At 37.0% G+C, this 17,897-nt stretch overlaps 1 protein-coding gene across 42 annotated transcripts in view; it reads right to left on the bottom strand.

The window, feature by feature from the left end:
* The window catches only part of PLEKHA5 (pleckstrin homology domain containing A5), a 203,985-nt gene that overhangs the window by 37,430 nt on the left and 148,658 nt on the right, over nt 1-17,897 (bottom strand). For 8 of the 42 annotated variants that reach the window (XM_087935151.1, XM_026713151.2, XM_087935161.1 and 5 more), the window contains 5 exons: nt 14,857-15,322; nt 13,768-13,854; nt 11,427-11,546; nt 10,601-10,654; nt 5,700-5,780 (listed from right to left, as the gene is read on the bottom strand). In XM_087935151.1, coding sequence (XP_087791277.1) covers nt 5,700-5,780; nt 10,601-10,654; nt 11,427-11,546; nt 13,768-13,854; nt 14,857-15,322 — 808 coding nt within the window. The remainder of the gene's footprint in view (nt 1-5,699; nt 5,781-10,600; nt 10,655-11,426; nt 11,547-13,767; nt 13,855-14,856; nt 15,323-17,897) is intronic. The other 34 variants (XM_026712671.2, XM_087935164.1, XM_087935176.1 and 31 more) reach the window with 15 other exon arrangements.

Below are 17,897 nucleotides of genomic sequence, written 5' to 3'. Positions count from 1 at the left end.
CACTGTGCATTTAATAAACAGACAAGAGGCCCAATATAGATGTAATGCCCTCATGTGCTTTTGAACACTTCCCCATTCCTTTCCACTCATTAACCATGAACTTGTGCTAGGTCTGAAACAGCAGTAAGTTAATTTTATAATTAAAATTAATTTGATAATTAAAAGGATTGTCGGCGTTTTAAACAGTTATTAAAAATAAATTTGCAAGTCTGAAATAAAAAGGACAAGTGAGTTTGGAGTCAAACTGACAAATGGAGACACAGCTTTATGGTCAGGATAGTGGAAGAAGGGAAAGAGAAAATGCCTCAAACACATATACCTAATTGTTACATCTGTACTGAGGCCATCACAATAAACACTTCAAAGTTCTGAATCCTTCACAACATTATTTAAGTTATTAATTCTCAAAATATCAATTACCCTCCTTACTTTCCCATTCATGCACAGTATTTTTGTGTATGCAATTAGATTAGAAACCTAACCTGAGTGTGTTTAAAACAATAAAACTGGAAAGACAAAGATGAGGCAAGGATTTAGCAATTCAAATATTTCAATCACAAAACAGATCCGCCCAAAGGTTCGTTTGTTTCTTTTAAAGTGTTTCATTTCAAGGCATCTATCCTCATGCAAATGCGCTTGGTGACAATCTGAGAGAATGCACTGTGTATTAAAGCCATATAAATAACTTTGCTTTGAAATGAACATTTAATGAAATGAGCACTGGAAGATGAAAAAGCCACAGCACCTTTGAATTCAGAAAGATTATATGTTTTAATTTGGTGTTATGTTTAGTACCTTGTTTTACAAACCCACTTGAATATATTCTACACAATTCACCTTGATAGGAGAAAGAATTGAAGAATGGAAATATATATATATATATATAATGATAAAACAGATATGCTCAAATATGGTTGATGTAAATCTGGCCAAGCTCTCAAAGGAGAAAGATATGAATCAATCTGCAGAAATTATAGGATGAAATATATGTTTTGTCTCCAGCTATCATTTTGAATGAAGTTATAGACAATTCTGAATCTTAATTACCTATTTTTAAAAAAATCCTAAAACTGAAGCAAATGCACTGATAATTGCCTAACTTCTTGGAACAATATAATCTATCTAATTAACACCCTGTGTTATCTTAAAATAATGACAATTATCAACAGTACATTCTACCAACCTCACATTTTCAGGAATTAAATTTCAGAAGGAATAATTATTCTTATGTAGCATTTGTCCATAATGTAATAACATGCCACACTTCAATGACACTGAAGTTCACATACTGTCTGCTTTCAAACAAACCATCATTTTCAATTAGTTTTTAAGCTATGCAGTTGATACTACCTTGAACTGAAGCATAGATAACGATTACATTTTAAATTCAGTTATAGGCTTGGAATCAAAGGGAATTTCTATTGGCTCCAGAGTATTTAATCTATGGAAAACAAAAAGGAGTAACAGTATCCTCAGCCTTTTACAGTAGTTTGAAAATTATGTTCTAAGGAATAGTGCTGTCAAGAGTTCTTCATTTTGAAAACTGCCAACGGTAAAAAAAAAAAAATCATGGAATGACAGCTTGTCCATCGTATCTTCTGATCTCTCATATGTTGAAAAATGTTGTAGACATCTATGTACCCCCCAAATAAGGTCAGTTTAAGATGGAAGTAACTTTCCAAGTGGAAAACAGCAAATTCACTCTATTAACTAACCTATTATCACCCATGGTTCGGTGGAATCGGTCCCTGGTGCCCAAAAGGTTGAGGGCCGCTATTTTGGGGCACTGAAAATGGCTTAATGCCAAAACAGACCATTGGCCCACCTAGTTCAGGACCTCTTTTGGGATGGCTCCAATTGCAGAGATCAAAATCTTTTTTCACCAATACAGTTCTACCAGCTTCTCCTCAGAAAATACCTGCATCCTTCAGGTATTCCGTAAGAAACATAGCAATTATATTCATGACACCTTCCAAATCATTTTTTTTTTTTGTACATGCATAATTTAAAAATGTTGCTTAGAATTCAGCATGAAGCCTAAGGGCACTAGAAAACTTTGGCAATTTTGAGAGAGTAATGAGGGGAAAGAACCATTTCAAGTACAGTCAAAGTGCCACAAAACACATGGGATTTATAACTATTACTTCTGCTAGTTGTAACGTCAATATATCATATGTTTATTAAGTACTACATTTAAAAAATGAATTAATCATGATAGCTATTCTGGAAATGGTATATATGAAAGCTAATATTTAAAATGCAGAATTAAACTAGATGGGCCTTTGGATTGGTCCAAAGTGCTCTTGGACTGAGGATTCTGATATTACTGAGTACTGAGAGATGTGGAAATGTAGTTAGTAGAATGTCTTTTTTCAAAATGATGACCCAAATCTATCATTTCATTATCTAATTCTGGTAATATCTTTGTACTTGGAAGCTTAATAAAATGAAATTAGAGTATTTCTAAATAATTTGTAGCTACCCAGACAAAAATGGATTTAAAAAGGAACTCCCTCTTCAAATTTTTGGATTTCACAAACAACAAGGTACTTCCCATCACAACTGTTTAGAAAGCATATCCTCTATGGCAGGGGTGTCAAACTGGTGGCCCGCGGGCCGAATGCATCATGCACAGGCCATACCCACCCCAGCTCCACGAAGGAAAAAAACGTCACGATACGTCACATGACAGCAACGAGACTTGGTGAGTTTGATACCCATATTCTAGGTCCACAGAGGGCAAATAGTTATTATGCCTCCACCAATTTCTTCAATTTGGAAACAGTTGTGGGAGCAGGGCACCAATAAAGCCAAGCTCACCCTCATGCTGGGGCTTCCGTACATAATATGCATCCACCATTATGGTAAGCTTCTGCCCGTCACCAAATTTAAAAATAAGCTATTCGTCTTTTGTAACTGATCATAAAATTGTTGGCAAACAACAGGCATGCGATGCTACTCAAAGTAGGAAGCCTCATGAGATCACAAGCATTTGCAAATCTGTTTCAACCACTGGGCTCAACCTCTTAAAAGCCCCAGAGAGCCGTGGGCATCCGTGGGGGAGGGGTTGGGAAAAGGCCCATGAAATTTGTTTTCTGACATCATGATGAAAACTCTTCTTATATACTTGCATATCACAAGGCATGTATAAAAGAGCAGTGCTTAAATCATGGCACGAGGCTCATTTTGCCATCTTGGTATCATCTTGGCTAGCTGCAGGAGCCTGTGCAGAGAATAGTGGCTCAGATCTGAAGTGTAAGAGTTGTATTTAGGAGTAAAAACTAGAAAGGGGTTGTGCAAAGGAATTGCCCAGAAAATGAATTTTGGATGCTAACTTTTCTGGCATAAATACCTTGCTCACTTCAAAGATCAGTTTATTCCTTCTTTTTATATAACCTTGCAGAGAATTCAAGTATTTTTAGCTATTTGAAGCTATGGGAACGTTTCTGATCTTAAAGGAAATCATTCAGAGCAAGCTAATTGATAAAAGCTGCAAATATATTTTCCCCAGTCGCCATCTGGATGTTCTGAATTAAATATTTGCAGTTGATAAAAATGCTATGTTGAAAGCCACCCCAACTGTAGAGTAAGGAAGATGAGCTTGACAGAGTTATGCCATCTGTTGTCAGGGTGTAAAAAATACTTTAAGTTCACAACAGACAGGTACTGTTCAGAAAAAGCCCAGGACAGACATCTTCCTAATTCACTGAACTAAAAGGAGAGGTTTATAATCCAATCAAACCTGCAAGATTCTGATATTATAGCCACTCTCAATATAAAATAGCCTTCCTGTGGAGTTGATTTCTAGTCTGTCTAGCGTAACTGACACCAACAAGTGGCACTTTGCTGACCTTAGCTGATCTCAAAAAACTAAACAAGATAGGACCTCATTGGTACTTGGATCAGAATCCACCAAGAAACTCTTGAACCATAAACTACATTGTGTAGACGGGGACAAAAATCTCTCACACAGAGCCTCCAAGAAGGGAATGGCTGTTTAGATGCCAAGAAAACTGCATGGATGTATTCATATAACCACCAGGAGGTTAAGTTCAGCTCTAGTCAGCTGTGACCTATCCCTTCAAGCTTTGCAGGAGGGGGTATGAGAAGGATCATGCCAAACATAGCAGATTAAACCTTGAAAGCAACTATTCCCAGCTGTACGTTCAATTCAGTTTGCTTGCACATGCTAAAGATCCCCATGGGCTCCCTCCTTCCTCAAAACCTCACGTAAGGCAATCAGCTACAAAATGATTCTGTGAAGGACAAATCAATACTTCCAGCTTGGAAAAAAGTGAAACTAGAACCTGGGTTAAGTAAAGAAAAAGGTAGCCATGAGGAATCTGTGCTTTCTTCATATTCTTTTCATTTTAAACTATTAAACTTTCTTAAGAATTTTATTTTCCACATTTGGCTGTTAATCATTAACAACCTGTCCAGTCTCAGAGAAATTTAAGAAAGTGAAACCAAGATGTTTATTCACTGTAATATTGCACATTATACATTAGTTTATTTATTTTTAAATAACATGGTAATTCTCAATGAGAAGTTGTGTTTACTTAAAATCTAACAAAGCCCACACATTTGAGCAAAATTGTAACAGCACAATGGTTGTTCATAAAGAGAATACATGGACCCTGAAGTTGTGGAATCTTGGCAACCAGTAAGGTTGCCAAGTATTGTCCTAAATAGATTTATTTAGGACCTAGGAAACACACCTGGTTGAGCCAGGTTTATCTACTGCCTACAGGGTCAAGAATTTTATCTGCCCAAGCTCTCTGTTATTCAGCTACTAAAGAAAATTGAACATTCTCCATTCGTAGGCATCAATGAACTTCCATGTTGGTCCAAGCTCAGATTATGAGTCAATTTGAGTTTGGAACTTGGGAATCCCTGAGATCATAAATTGAAAAAAATAGACTTTAAGGAAACACCGTCCCCATTACCAATCAATTTATTTGGCATTCTGTGAAATATAGGATGCTCAAGTTTAAACGATTATTCCAATGATTTTCTAACAAATATGTTGATGTTATATTTCCATTCAGCATATTTCCTCTCTTAATAATCATGACTCAAGACTGACTTTGTTTGCTGTGACTTTCTGAACATAGTGCTCTTAAGGAGCTATATTCCCCAGATCAAAATGATTTTGATCTTTTTTTTTAACTCCCAAGAGCGACAAGAAAACGAGCAAGAGAAGGAATGCACGCAATTGTCCAGGAACCTACAACATTTAGTAATTTTTTTTTTTCCTTGAACAAAAAGCTGCCAGAAAATGACAACATGGCTGGCATGCTTTTGGATTAAACCAAGATCAATTCCTTCAAAGGTAAAAGAAAGAAAGAAAAAAAGGAGATTGCATAGATCCATGCTAGGACAAATGTCGGAAGCAGAATATACGGGATTCATCTACAAAAAGCAGTCATTTGTTAAATATTCTGGAAAAGTGGGGAGGGGGGAAAGGTTATCCAAAGAGAAGGGACACTTAATACTCAAGGACAAGTACGTTCAGCAAAGCCATGCTAGTGATACTGCAACATTGTAGGAAGCATGGATGATTTGTGGTTTTCCAAAAACAAAAACAGGGGAGGAACACCAATGTTATGGATAAACTGGAGGGGAACAACCAAAAACTGTCACTGAGGAAAAGTTTTGCAATGAGAAAAAGCAATTTCATTCACTATCCAAGACCTTACTTGATGGTATAGTTGTGGTCTTAGCGCCGAGTTCTCAATCATAGTGTGAACCAAGATGATTAAAGGTTCATTCTCTTTCATCTATTTCAAATCAGGAGGAGCATACAGCAAACATCAGTTTACAGCACGGCTAGATTTGAAAGACGACACTGTAAATATAGCCTCTACTTTAATTGTTTTCCATTAGTGCAGCAGTTTATAATTCCTCTCATGATTAGTAAACTTGTACATTCCAAAGAGCTTGCTTAAACTAAACTGGAAAAAAAATATCTATGAATTTATAACTAGATTGGTGTACATTCCATATTAGATTAAGTCATAAATATCATTAATAAGATTCTAGAAAGCTTCCCGAGACAGGACATAATTAATTGAGATGAATAAGGTGCTATTTTCATTACTCCGTTTACATATACTCAGTTTACAAAGATTAAGACGTATAAATAGAGTGTAGGATAAAAATGCTGTGCAATATAAAGACCTGTTCTGGGCAAAGTAGAGGTTTTTGGAGCCAATCAACAGCGTACCAACTTGGAGATTGAATGACTCCACCCAACTTTTTCTCTGTTAAAGGAACTCTTTCTCCTCCCAAACCTTAGCAGGATCAGGTCTAGAGCTAAGATAAGCCATGTATGCAATATGACAAGCAAGAATGGTGGCTATGTTACCATTCTACAGTGTAAACTGTAAGATTTTTTTTTAATGAATGCCAATTTAATTTTCATATACATTTCCTGACCTTCAATATTACATCATAAATATGAATAGTTTTTCTGAAAACAGTTAATATATTTACATTGCTTCTACCTCAATTTTCTGTTATGATCACTGAGGACTCATAGTATTTATATTAGCTGCTTTGTAAGCCATGTTTGCTTATTACTGCATTGATCAATCATAAAGTTTTGAAAGTCCTAAGACCGAACAGAAAATTCTGAATACTTTAAATTCATTTATTGGACTTTCCATTGAAAAAAAGGAGAATAAGTGTTCTTGACATAGAGCTTTTAAGAATTTGGTTCAACTAAAACATGTATCCGTTTAATACAGTTCAAGAAAATGCACCAATATGCATATAGAATTTTAGATTATATGTGTCCCTTTTTACAGTTTTCACTGATCTATTTACTTAGAAAAGAGATGAAAACCAGGAAATAAATGGCAGAAGATACACACTGAAATGAGAGATGGGACCTGTTAATCGAATTGCAATAGCTGTGTAAGAGGTCAGTGCCAAACTACGGTACATTTTCTATGTGTATGTGAGGAAGGCACCTCGCTTAACCAAGAGCTGAGTTTTTTTTTATTGTAGAATTTTTTCCCCATTCTAACAATTTTCCAACATCATAAAAAAGGGCTGTTATTTCATGCAACAGCTTTTCCATACCAAAATTTAACAGAGGCAATTCTATATCTTTCCTAAATACAAATAATGTTGCACATTTCCTTAGGTACCAATATTTTATTTATGCCAATGATTTTGTGGCTGTTGTTAGTACAAGGGAAGACAGATTTCCTTTCAGAGATTTAATTCATTTCTGTCAGTTGCAAAAGTTCTACTGTGTATACCGTAACAAATGGTAATGTATGAAGTAGGGTCAAAAAACATGGATATTTTTATCTCAAAGAACAGTTAGTTTCTATTGTTGATTTAGCAATTTCAACTTCAATCCATTTGCTTAATAAAGATTTACTGGGAATGTTTGAATGAATGTAACACCAGGTCTCAGCTGTCAAAACTAGCATAGTTTTTATTCAAAAATAGGCCTTTGATGAACACACTTCAGATAGGAAATATGAAATGTCTGTTCAGGAGGACTAAGACAATTACCCACAGCCAACTCACTGCAAGACAATTCTCAGAGGGACAATTCAATCCTGTATTAATTGTTTAATTCAGGTACTTTTATTATTAGTGATCATGTTTTTGTCAAAATTATTTTAACTCTTTCTGAATTGACTTTATTTTATTGTTGTTGGCCACGGGTCCGTCAAAATTAATTTAACTTTTGTACTTGTTGAATTGTCCCACAGCGAGGTGTCCGATTCCGTATTTAGGATAATAGCAGATCCAATACTCATAGACTGAATGTATCTCTGTAGCTCAGGGTTGAACTGTGGGGTCCTTGGTGCACTCTAAATTGGGTGCTTTTCTTGCAAACCCAAAGGTGCTTTTTCAAGAAGCAACTGGACTGTCTTGTTTTCCTTTGAAGACGTTTCACTTCTCATCCTTTGAAGACGTTTAGCTTCTTGGATGAGAACCAAAACGTCTTCAAAGGAAAACAAGAAAGTCCAGTTGCCTATTGAAAAAAGCACCTTTGGGACAACTATGACCTAGATGACTGAGAATCTCCATTTTCTTGCAGAGGTTTCAATACTAAATTAGGTAACATCATCAGTACTAGCAGTAATGAAATGTCTGCAAGAAAACAACCAAGCTTGAAAAGCATCAAGGACCCAGCAGAGCAAAAGCTTGTGTGAAACTGCATATATATATATGTGTGTGTGTGTGTGTGTGTGTGTGTGTGTTTTAAGTTTTCGTGGGTACTTACATGTATGGTATTCAGCTTTGTTCGGGTATTTTCCCACGTCATTGTAGTTGTGCTTTTAAAGTTGTAGCAACGTTTTGGCAGAATCTCATCTGCCATCATCAGGCTTCTGTATTGTGTTCGTGCTTGCACTGGCACGAAGCCGAAAGCACCAGCCTGAGGATGGCGAGTGGGACCTCACTGAAACGTCGCCAAGATACTCTTAATCTTACATGGGAAAAGACCTAGATACATATAGGCCTATGTATATATATATATAAAACAAATATATATATATATATATATATATATATAAATATATATATATAAATATATATATATAAATATAAATATAAAACTCTGCAGGATATAGAGTTTCCATGCAGATAGGGAGTCCCTAGAGACATTGAGTTAATTGAATTTCCAGTGTGCTAAAACTAGGCTATTTCAGAGTTTCTGAGTGACCTGATCACTGATGTACTGCTCATAAGCAGATATGAGGGAAGAATGAAAACTGATGTCATTCAAGGGTTATTCAGTTATTCCTAAAACAACTTGGGATAGAGTCAGCTCCACAAGCAATGTCTGAAATGAATATAAATACAAGCCTACTGCATTTAGTTTTAATATTTTAAGCTGCCGAAAGATGAACATAAATCCAGCAACCTGACTTAAAATTATTGCACATTAATTGCATGCATTGAAATCCAATTTAGTTTTCAGCATTGCTATGATAAGCCTGCAAACCCAGTCTGCCAAATTTTTTGCAGACAACTGAAAATCCTGTGTTAGCATTACACATAGCCACCATAAAACCTATTTTAAATGAAGCAGGGGCTTCCCTAAGTGCTCTTTCACAAAACAAATTTAACTGTCATACCTTATGAAAATATATATTTGCTTCAAAAAGATATTGTGCAATATATTGTACAATAATATGAAAAGAAGCCTCTTCAAGGAACATGTGATATTAATAACACTACTCAGGGAATGCTAATCTGTTTTTAGAAATTGCTTGCCATTTTCTCCTGCAGATTAAAAGTTTGTAAAAGTGTTTCAATTCAAATGATTCTGAATGTATAATTTTTATTTCTGGGCAGGCTGAATCAAAAATCCTGATAATTTCTTGCTTGAGACACTTCCAAAATTCTTAAGATATGAAGTTAATTGAATTTCATGTTTCAACTGTTCCAATGGAAACAGTATGAACACTGACTGCATATCACAGCAGTATACATTGTGAAACGAAGATCAACCTTTACGTTTCGAGTAAAAAGTTTATAAAACAACGAGATTTTATGTTGGGTCCAATTAATAAAAATGTTGGCTGGTCTCAGGCAGACAGAGTATCCCATTGTGGGCTAATGTTGGCTCATCAGCATTCCAATCAAACATTGAGCTTTATAATCGCAAAGACAGATGATGGTCAAGGAAAAGTATTTCTTTAGTAAATTTCTTTAGTAAAAGTTAGAAAGAAAATAGTCAAAAAGATAATGGCAAGATTTTCATTTTTGCATTTGGTGAAGCCTGTTCTCAGTAAGGGAAAACATCTGCAAAATATAAATACAATGGCACAGACTTGGGCTCCAGGTTTAATAATATTTAATTCCGAAAACAGAGAGTCAGTGGAAGAAATAGAAATAATTATCCTTAAAATGTCTTTCACCATTACTATTCTAAATAAGGACTACACAAATTACAGGTAGTCCCCAAGATCTTAATTGGGACCAGAATTTCCACTGCTAGGCAAGGCAGTTTTTAAGTGCGTCACCTCTGATTTAACCATCTTTTTTGGCTATGGTTGTTAAGCGAATCACTGCAGAGGTTATTAGAGTCATGTGATCATTAAGTAAACCTGGCTTTCCCCAATGACTTTGCATGTTGGAAGCCGATTGGGAAGGCCGCAAATGGCGTTTACAAGACCCCGGGGATGCTGCAATCATTAAATGAATACATGCTGGTTACCGTGTACTAGAATTTTGATCGTGTGATCACTAGGATGCTGTGATACTTGTTAAGTGTGAGAACGGGTTGTCAGCCATTTTTTTCAGCGCTGTTGTAACTGCACTGAATGGTCACTGAACTGTAACAGTCACTAAATGAATGGTTGTAAGTTGAGAATTACCCGTTGTAATTCAGACAGTGCATCCCAAATGATACGGTACTTTTTTGGGGGGATCTAGCAATAGACCAATAGGAGCAAGAGAGGTAGGTCCCTTGTCAATTAAATTTGCGCCACTTAACCGCTGCAGAAACGTTTTTCACTATTTTAAAAGGGTAGCAGGATTTCAGCAACTTTGTCAAGTTCCGTGACAAAAAAGAATCAACATATTGTTACATATAAATATACAAAAAAGAAGCTATGAGTCCCACCTGATGGTCCAAATAAATGGCATTCCTTTGGAGATGATGAGAAAGAATCTCATTCTAGCAACCAGCATTCAGAGAGGAAGAAGGAAAGAAAGAAGGGGACAGATACGAAGAGGTGAAAAAGTCATTCAGGAAAGAAAAGGACACCACACATCTTAACTTTTAACGATTTTAAGATTATGCCTGCAGATGTCATACGTAAAACTCAGTGAAAACTGGGAACTGTAAAACTGACATTGGTCTTTAGATGGATTAAGTAATATTTCATTGACATACAGGAACTAAAAATAATAATAACCATACTGGATTTTAAATTAATTTTAATGAGTTAATTTAATTAGTGAGATAAGTTAAATATGGTTGCAATTGCTCTCCACGTGTCATATTAGCTACAAAAATTTGCTTTCAATATTAAAACAAAATGAAGGGGGGGAGGAAATAATACAGCATGTTAAATCTATTCAAACTATAAACCCTTTGATACACATGGATGTATTTCCTGCAGCTAAAACCAATTCGTAAGTTGTCGCAGGGATGAGAAAAGAGAAGGAAACACTTATGCCAGATTGTATCTATGGCCTCTCTAACCTGTTCTGGTTTCAGATTTGTATGTCATCTAGTAATTTGCATAATTTAGAGTTCATTAAAACCTTTGAATTACCCTCTTTGTTTGGATAGCAATGTATCTCAACATCAGAACTCAAAGGGTTAATAGCAGAACACCACAGACAACTAGGAACGCAGAATCCACATTAGGAAATAGCGGCCCAAGGCTACAGAGTTGGAATGAGGGAAAATGGCACATGAGAAACATCACTTCATAGCTGACCTTTGGACTGCTGGCCTCAAGTTTTAGCTGCATGAGTTGTGCTAATGTGTGTTCCCGGATACTACTCAGTTCGGCCTGCTGCCTTCTCAGCTTTATGAGCAGCAGGGTGAGCTCCTCTGGCTAAAGGAACATTGGGTAAGAAGCCAACAGTGGAAAATTAGTTCATTCTTGTCCTAGACAAAACTTAGGTTTTACACTTGCATTCAATCATGCTAGCTAGTAGAGTATAACCAAGTTATATTAGTCCCTTTGGAGCAAGGGAACCGATGATGCTTCCCAACAAAAGCTGTCTCAACCAGGGGCAGCCAGTTTAGAGTAAACTCCTTCAATGAATCAAACAGAAGGATAACAAGGGGTGTCACCGCAGCTAGTTTTATTTTGTGCACATCATAGTCAAACTTGGTTTGCTTCCCACCCCACAAAGCTGGGAAAAAGCCATAAAGAGGTTGTGAGTATCCAAATGTCTTGATTATTTTCGCAGAAAAGTAGAAGCTATGGTAACTGTTAACTGATTCCAAGGGTGGAAAAAGAATAAGAATGAAATAACCCTTTTTTTTTTTTTACAAAAAAATAATATTCAATTGAAGATGGCAGACTCAAAATACAATTCTCTTTCTACTTTCTTTTAATACATGTTTTCCCCAGGCTATTTCTCAGCACATTTAAGCTTGAACTGAAAGCACAAAATCACGGCTTGATGTTTGAGGATCAAGGATAAATTGTGATAGAAAGCAAAAGCACTCTGAAAGCAATCAGTGTGTCACTGATTCATAAACCTGCAATCCACAGATAGACAGCTGGTGTGTAGGCCTTTTTGAATCAAACAGCTACCTTATTATTAAACTACAAATGCAGTCAATGCTTCAAAATAAGTTATTTTGCTTTGACATGTAGCAGTTTTAAACTAAATCTTATGTCTGGAGAATGAGAAAACTGTTCTACTTTTCTACAAGCTTCTAGTGCCAAGAAGAATCCTAACCTTGAATATTTTAGATCACTCTAGTGATCTAATTTGATAATTTGCTGTTATGTGTCTTTTGTCCAACACAAAAAGTCACAATCGGGTTAATAATATTTATTATGTATTACGTTCTATTGTGGATCCTGATTTCAGCTATTTACAGACAGCTTTTTCATTACTTGTCTTTTTGACTGTGTTAATCTTCCATGTCCAAAACTGCCTCCTTTATGCTCCTGAAGTAATTGATGTAAGTCCGCACCATTTTCTACAAATGAATCTCACCAGACTGATTCATGTATCAACAACTCCCAAATAATTTTAGTCACCAATCACATATCTTTTCTATATAGCAAACTGTAACCTTTCTACAATAGGCCATGTTCAATTTTCCTGAGCCAAGGACTTGTTCTCATATCTGATGAGAATATCCCATTTTTGTAGATGCATCTGGTATACAAGAACGGGGCCATTCAGAAGCCTTGGAATTAGGCCCTCAATTTTTTTGTAATGGATTTAGATTTGGACATCCACATTGCATGGTGTTAAACTTAAAAAAGGCATTCATAGCACACAATATTAGTGACTGTGATTCTATTTAACGAAGCCCAGCAGAGGGAGCTATCTTATCTTCAGTACTATGTTTTATACTAATAAACTATTATTTCCTTGAGTATTTTGAGAAGTCCTTGCATATTCTCTACTACATGCTTACATCTGTGTAAACAATCCATCCGTATTTTATTTGAAGAAAAACTATCTTAAAATACACACATACCCAAGAAGAAGAAATAAAACATAGTTACGGTTGAATTAAATGAATTTTGGGAAAGTCTGCAGAAATCTATAATCTGTGAACTAAAGCTTTGATACATAACTGTCAAGTACTTCTAATGATGTGAATAAAATTGCAATTACAGGGTAAATAACTTTGTCATAAGACAGCACAGTATATAACCAATCACCTAGAGCAGCAATTTTTCCATCTAATTGTGACTCCCATCATGAAATAATAATAACCTTCAGTAACTGGCATTTCCTCTTTATCATTTAATGGCAAGATAGTCTGTGAAATAGACAAAAAATAAAATCTTTAGAAGTGCTCTCTACTGTTGTCCCAGAAGTGTCTACATCCTTCCCTGACGGGAAATATGCAGTTCAAACAATAGTTGAAATGAAGTTAGAATAGATGATCCTTGCAAAATTTAAGGTGCGCAGACAGAATTGACCTGTTTGGATACCCTTTATTTGCTGAAAGAATCAGGACAGGAAATCACATTTAATGTGAACCTTGTAACTAGAACAGTTGTCAGACTGTATACTGTATTTTATAGGTTGCTCTTAAATAAAAAATGATGGACTAAATATAAAAATGCCACTCACAGTTTTGCCTTGCAAGCTCTGGGGAGAAATAGGCTGTACGCTCAAGCCAGCTGGAATCGACCTTCTGTCAGGCACAAAGCCATGCTGCTATGGGAAAGGGAAAAAAACCCAAACAAACCATGGGCATTGTAATTCAGGGCTTTTAGAACCAAAGGTTAAATGTAATATTTTCAACATGCTTTTCCGAGTCAAGCTAGGATTTATGAAAAATGTCCAAAGTGAAGGTGTTGGTTAATAATTTGTCAGTACAAATATCCTGAAATGTTGCACTTTCATCTCAAACTTTGCAAATATCAAGATGTCCCAGAGGACAGCATCCTTCTGACTGTATTTATAGTAACATTTATTTGCCACCCTGTTTTGAGGAAGATCTCAAGGCAGCGAATAGATAAGAAAATTTACTACAGAGGCTCAAATGTGTCATCCGGATATATTTATTGGTATGCTTTTTCCCTATACTTTGCTTAAAACTTTCAAGAGTTTGGGAAGCAGATCATGAGCTCAAGCAGGAGATCCTGCACCATTTCTGACAGATGGTAGTCCAGTCTCTTCTTGAAAGCTTCCGGTGATGAAGCTCCCACAACTTCTGAAGGCAAAGCTGTTGCTATTGGTTAATTGCTCCCACTGTCAGAAAATTTCTCCTTATTGAATCTCTCCTTGATCGGTTTCCATCCATTATTCCTTGTCTGGACTTCAGGTGCTTTGGAAAATAGCTTGACCCCCTCCTCTCTGTGATAGCCCCACAAGTATTGGAACACTGCTTTCATGTCTCTCCTGGTCCTTCTCTTTACTAGACTAGACATTCCCAATTCCTGCAAACGTCCTTCAGACGTTTTAGCCTCCAGTCCCCTAATCTTCTTTGTTGCTCTTCTCTGCACTCTTTCTAAGGTGTAAACACCTTTTTTATAGTATGGTGACCAAAACTGGATACAGTATTCTAGGTGTTGTAACTATTGTAAGTAGAGGACTATCTGTATTATAATAAAATTGCAAATAAGAGATGGCTGTCCGAGAGTGGTTGCTGTACATTTGGCCTACCTTTTATGAGGACATAAATTGCAACAAGTTGTAGAAAGCAAAAGCCCTCACCTTGTTATGATGTGGTCTGTGTCTACGCTCAAGGGTGACATCTCCTCTTTGTACCGGGGAGGACACTTCTGACCGGTAGTTCCTCTGAGGGGAGTATCCTTGGAAACCTGCTATTGAACCATGGGAAGGTGATGTGGGAATCAAATGCATTGCTTGATCAGATATATTAATCATGGTTTTGGGGCTACTTAAAGTACCGTGTCTAGTCAGAGTCGTTTGCTTATTGTAAAACTGCCGCTGTTGCCATTCGTAGAGTTGCCACATGGTGTCATCTCGCATCGATCTCCTTTTCTCCTCGGCTGGCAAGGATCCAAGGGTTTTATCGTAAAGAGGCGTTACACTGCAGATGCTATCTGGCCTGGTCTTACTGTTTCTTGGAAGAGTGCGATAACCTTCTGGATAACGAGGTACGACTTGGGCTCGATGGCTTGGCATATTCCTTGGTAAAGTCTGATAAGAAATTATGCTGAAACAAGAAATCTCCATTAGCCATTCTGGAAAATAAATGGGTACATTATAAGTAACATTTAAATGTTCTTTCCCCACATTTTATCTCTACAGGTAATTTGGTCTTGCATTCTACTTGCAACCTCAGGTCAAACAAGAGAGAAATTTATACCTTACTCCATCCATTCAAGCCAAAAGAGGCTGCTTTTTAGAGAAGGTGATACCACTAGCAATCCACATGTAAATTATCATGCAACTACTAACGGTAGAATTTCCCCTAGTCTGACCAATAATAATTGCAGTTTCAGCAATCTGGGAGGTACCAACTGGAGAAGTTCACATGAATGTATTTTTTAATAATATACATTACTAGGGATTGCCAGAAATAAGATATGAGTGAATCTAAAAGTGATCAATGTTATACTTATTATGTTATGTGCACTGGAAAATGACCATGGTGGCATTCCCATGATCATGTGATCAAAATTCAAACTCTTGGCAACTGGCCTGTATGAGTAGTCCTCGACATACAACAGTTCATTTAGCAACAGTTCAAAGTTACAACAGCTCTGGAAAAAAAAAGGGATTTTTGACCATTGCAAGTCTCCTGGGGTTCATGGGATCCCCTTTGCGATCTTCTGACCAGCAAAGTCAATGGGGAAGCCAGATTCACTTAACAACCGTGTCACTAACTCTTAACAACTGCAGCAATTGGTTTAACATCTGTAGCAAGGAAGGTCGTAAAATGGGGAAAAACTAATGTCTCCCTTAGCAAGAGAAATTTTGGGCTTGGTGGTGATCCTAAGTCGAGGACTACCTGTGCATGTGAAGGAGTGAGACTGAGTTCTTTATCCAGCTTCTTCTAACCTAGTTTCTCTCTCCCTTTCTGTATCTAGCACAGTGGTGGCTAACCTTTTGGAGCTTCTGTGTCAAAAATTGCGAGCGCGCCAGCATGCCCGTACTCGCGTGCCAGCACCCAGAATGCAATGCGCACTCACCTCCCCACGCCCCTGAGCATGTGCACGCAATCCCCACCCCCACCCACTTACCTGCACTGCGCCTCACAGCTGATTTTTTTTCCCCAGTTGGTTTGAGGCCTTTTTCGGCCTCCCAGAGGCTTGGAAAAAGCTGCTGCAAGGCTTCTCAGGCAGAATTATGGGCCCGTTTCATCACTTCCGGTATTATAGGAAGTGATGAAGCGGGCCTATAATTCGGCTTGAGAAGCCTTGCAGAGGCTTTTTCCAAGCCTCTGGGAGGCTGAAAAAGGCCTCAAACTACTAACTGGGGAAAAAAATCAGCTGTGAGGCATGTGCATGCACAGTGCAGTAAAAACCTACTGCAGCTCACGTGCCAGCACAAATGGCTCTGCGTGCCACTTGTGGCACGTGTGCCATAGGTTCGCCATCATGGATCTAGCATCTCCTACTCCCAAGATAGTTGGCTTTTCATGCAGTTGCCTTCTGCAAAGGAAACAGAGGCAGAGGAGACAGGGAAGATTATCTTGCTGTGGGAAATACTATGACTCAACCAAGTCCCATTTCTCACAGGAACAATGGGAACAGGTTTACAAGTGGAATGCTTTTATAAGTCCTCAAGATCAGTTTCTCTGCTCCCCCAAGCAAAATACAAGTTCTTTAAATTAAAAAATAACTTGATTTTTGCAAACTGCCTTGAAATTATGGAAAGGCAGGATAATCAATGCTAGAGATTTTTATGAGTAGAGATTTGTTACTTCCTTGGGAGCTGATCTTCCCATTCCATTTTCACTCTAGATTTCATTGACTTTCCTGAAATTAATATGATATTGTTTTTAAATAGCATATGTGGGCATGTCAAGGGGGAGGACTGCTTTTCGTATTTCCTAAAAGAGAAAGCAGGCATAAATCCTGCTGTTTTGACAAATCCACTTTAAGCAAAACCATCATTTCTAACTACATGGTCTGTGCTAATAATTTCATCCATATTTAACTATCAAGATGTTCTCCGTGATCAAAAGGATTGGCTTTCTGCCAATTAATAATGTGTGGTTAATGGCTTTTGCCATTTTAACATTTCTACAGTGGATTGAAATTGATTGGGAGAACAGCCAGTGCAATGAATCTGATAACAGCATTAAAGGATGGAATCAAATGACAGAGGTTTCCATTTCCTATACCTGCCTAAATGTAAAACAATGGCATTTGATCCAAGCATCAATTTCTCCTTGACATGTTCATTACATAATAAGAGTAATGTAATGAAACCTGGCTTGCTACAATCAGAAAATTTCTGATCACATTAATTATAATACAGAAACCAGACATTGAGATGGATTAGGAGTTGGTTAAAGATAACAATAGCAAATATCAGGAACACATGCAGAGATAATGCAACTCTATTATTTTTAACTCTAAAAAGGAAGGGACTTTTCCCCTCTATAAGAAGGGGATTATCTATTTCTTTAGAAATTCCTGCCATGGAATCTATCTATCTATCTATCTATCTATCTATCTATCTATCTATCTATCTATCTATCTATCTATCTATCTATCTATCTATCTATCTATCTATCTATCTATCTATCTATCTTCCACCCATCTTACCACAGGGTGACT

The sequence above is a fragment of the Pseudonaja textilis genome, chromosome 5 (genome assembly GCF_049901715.1).
Source record: "Pseudonaja textilis isolate UNSWEBS1 chromosome 5, rPseTex1.2, whole genome shotgun sequence".
Lineage (NCBI taxonomy): Eukaryota > Metazoa > Chordata > Lepidosauria > Squamata > Elapidae > Pseudonaja > Pseudonaja textilis.
The sequence above is the reverse complement of the archived record's forward strand: the minus strand, read 5'-3'. Positions and strand labels throughout refer to the sequence as shown.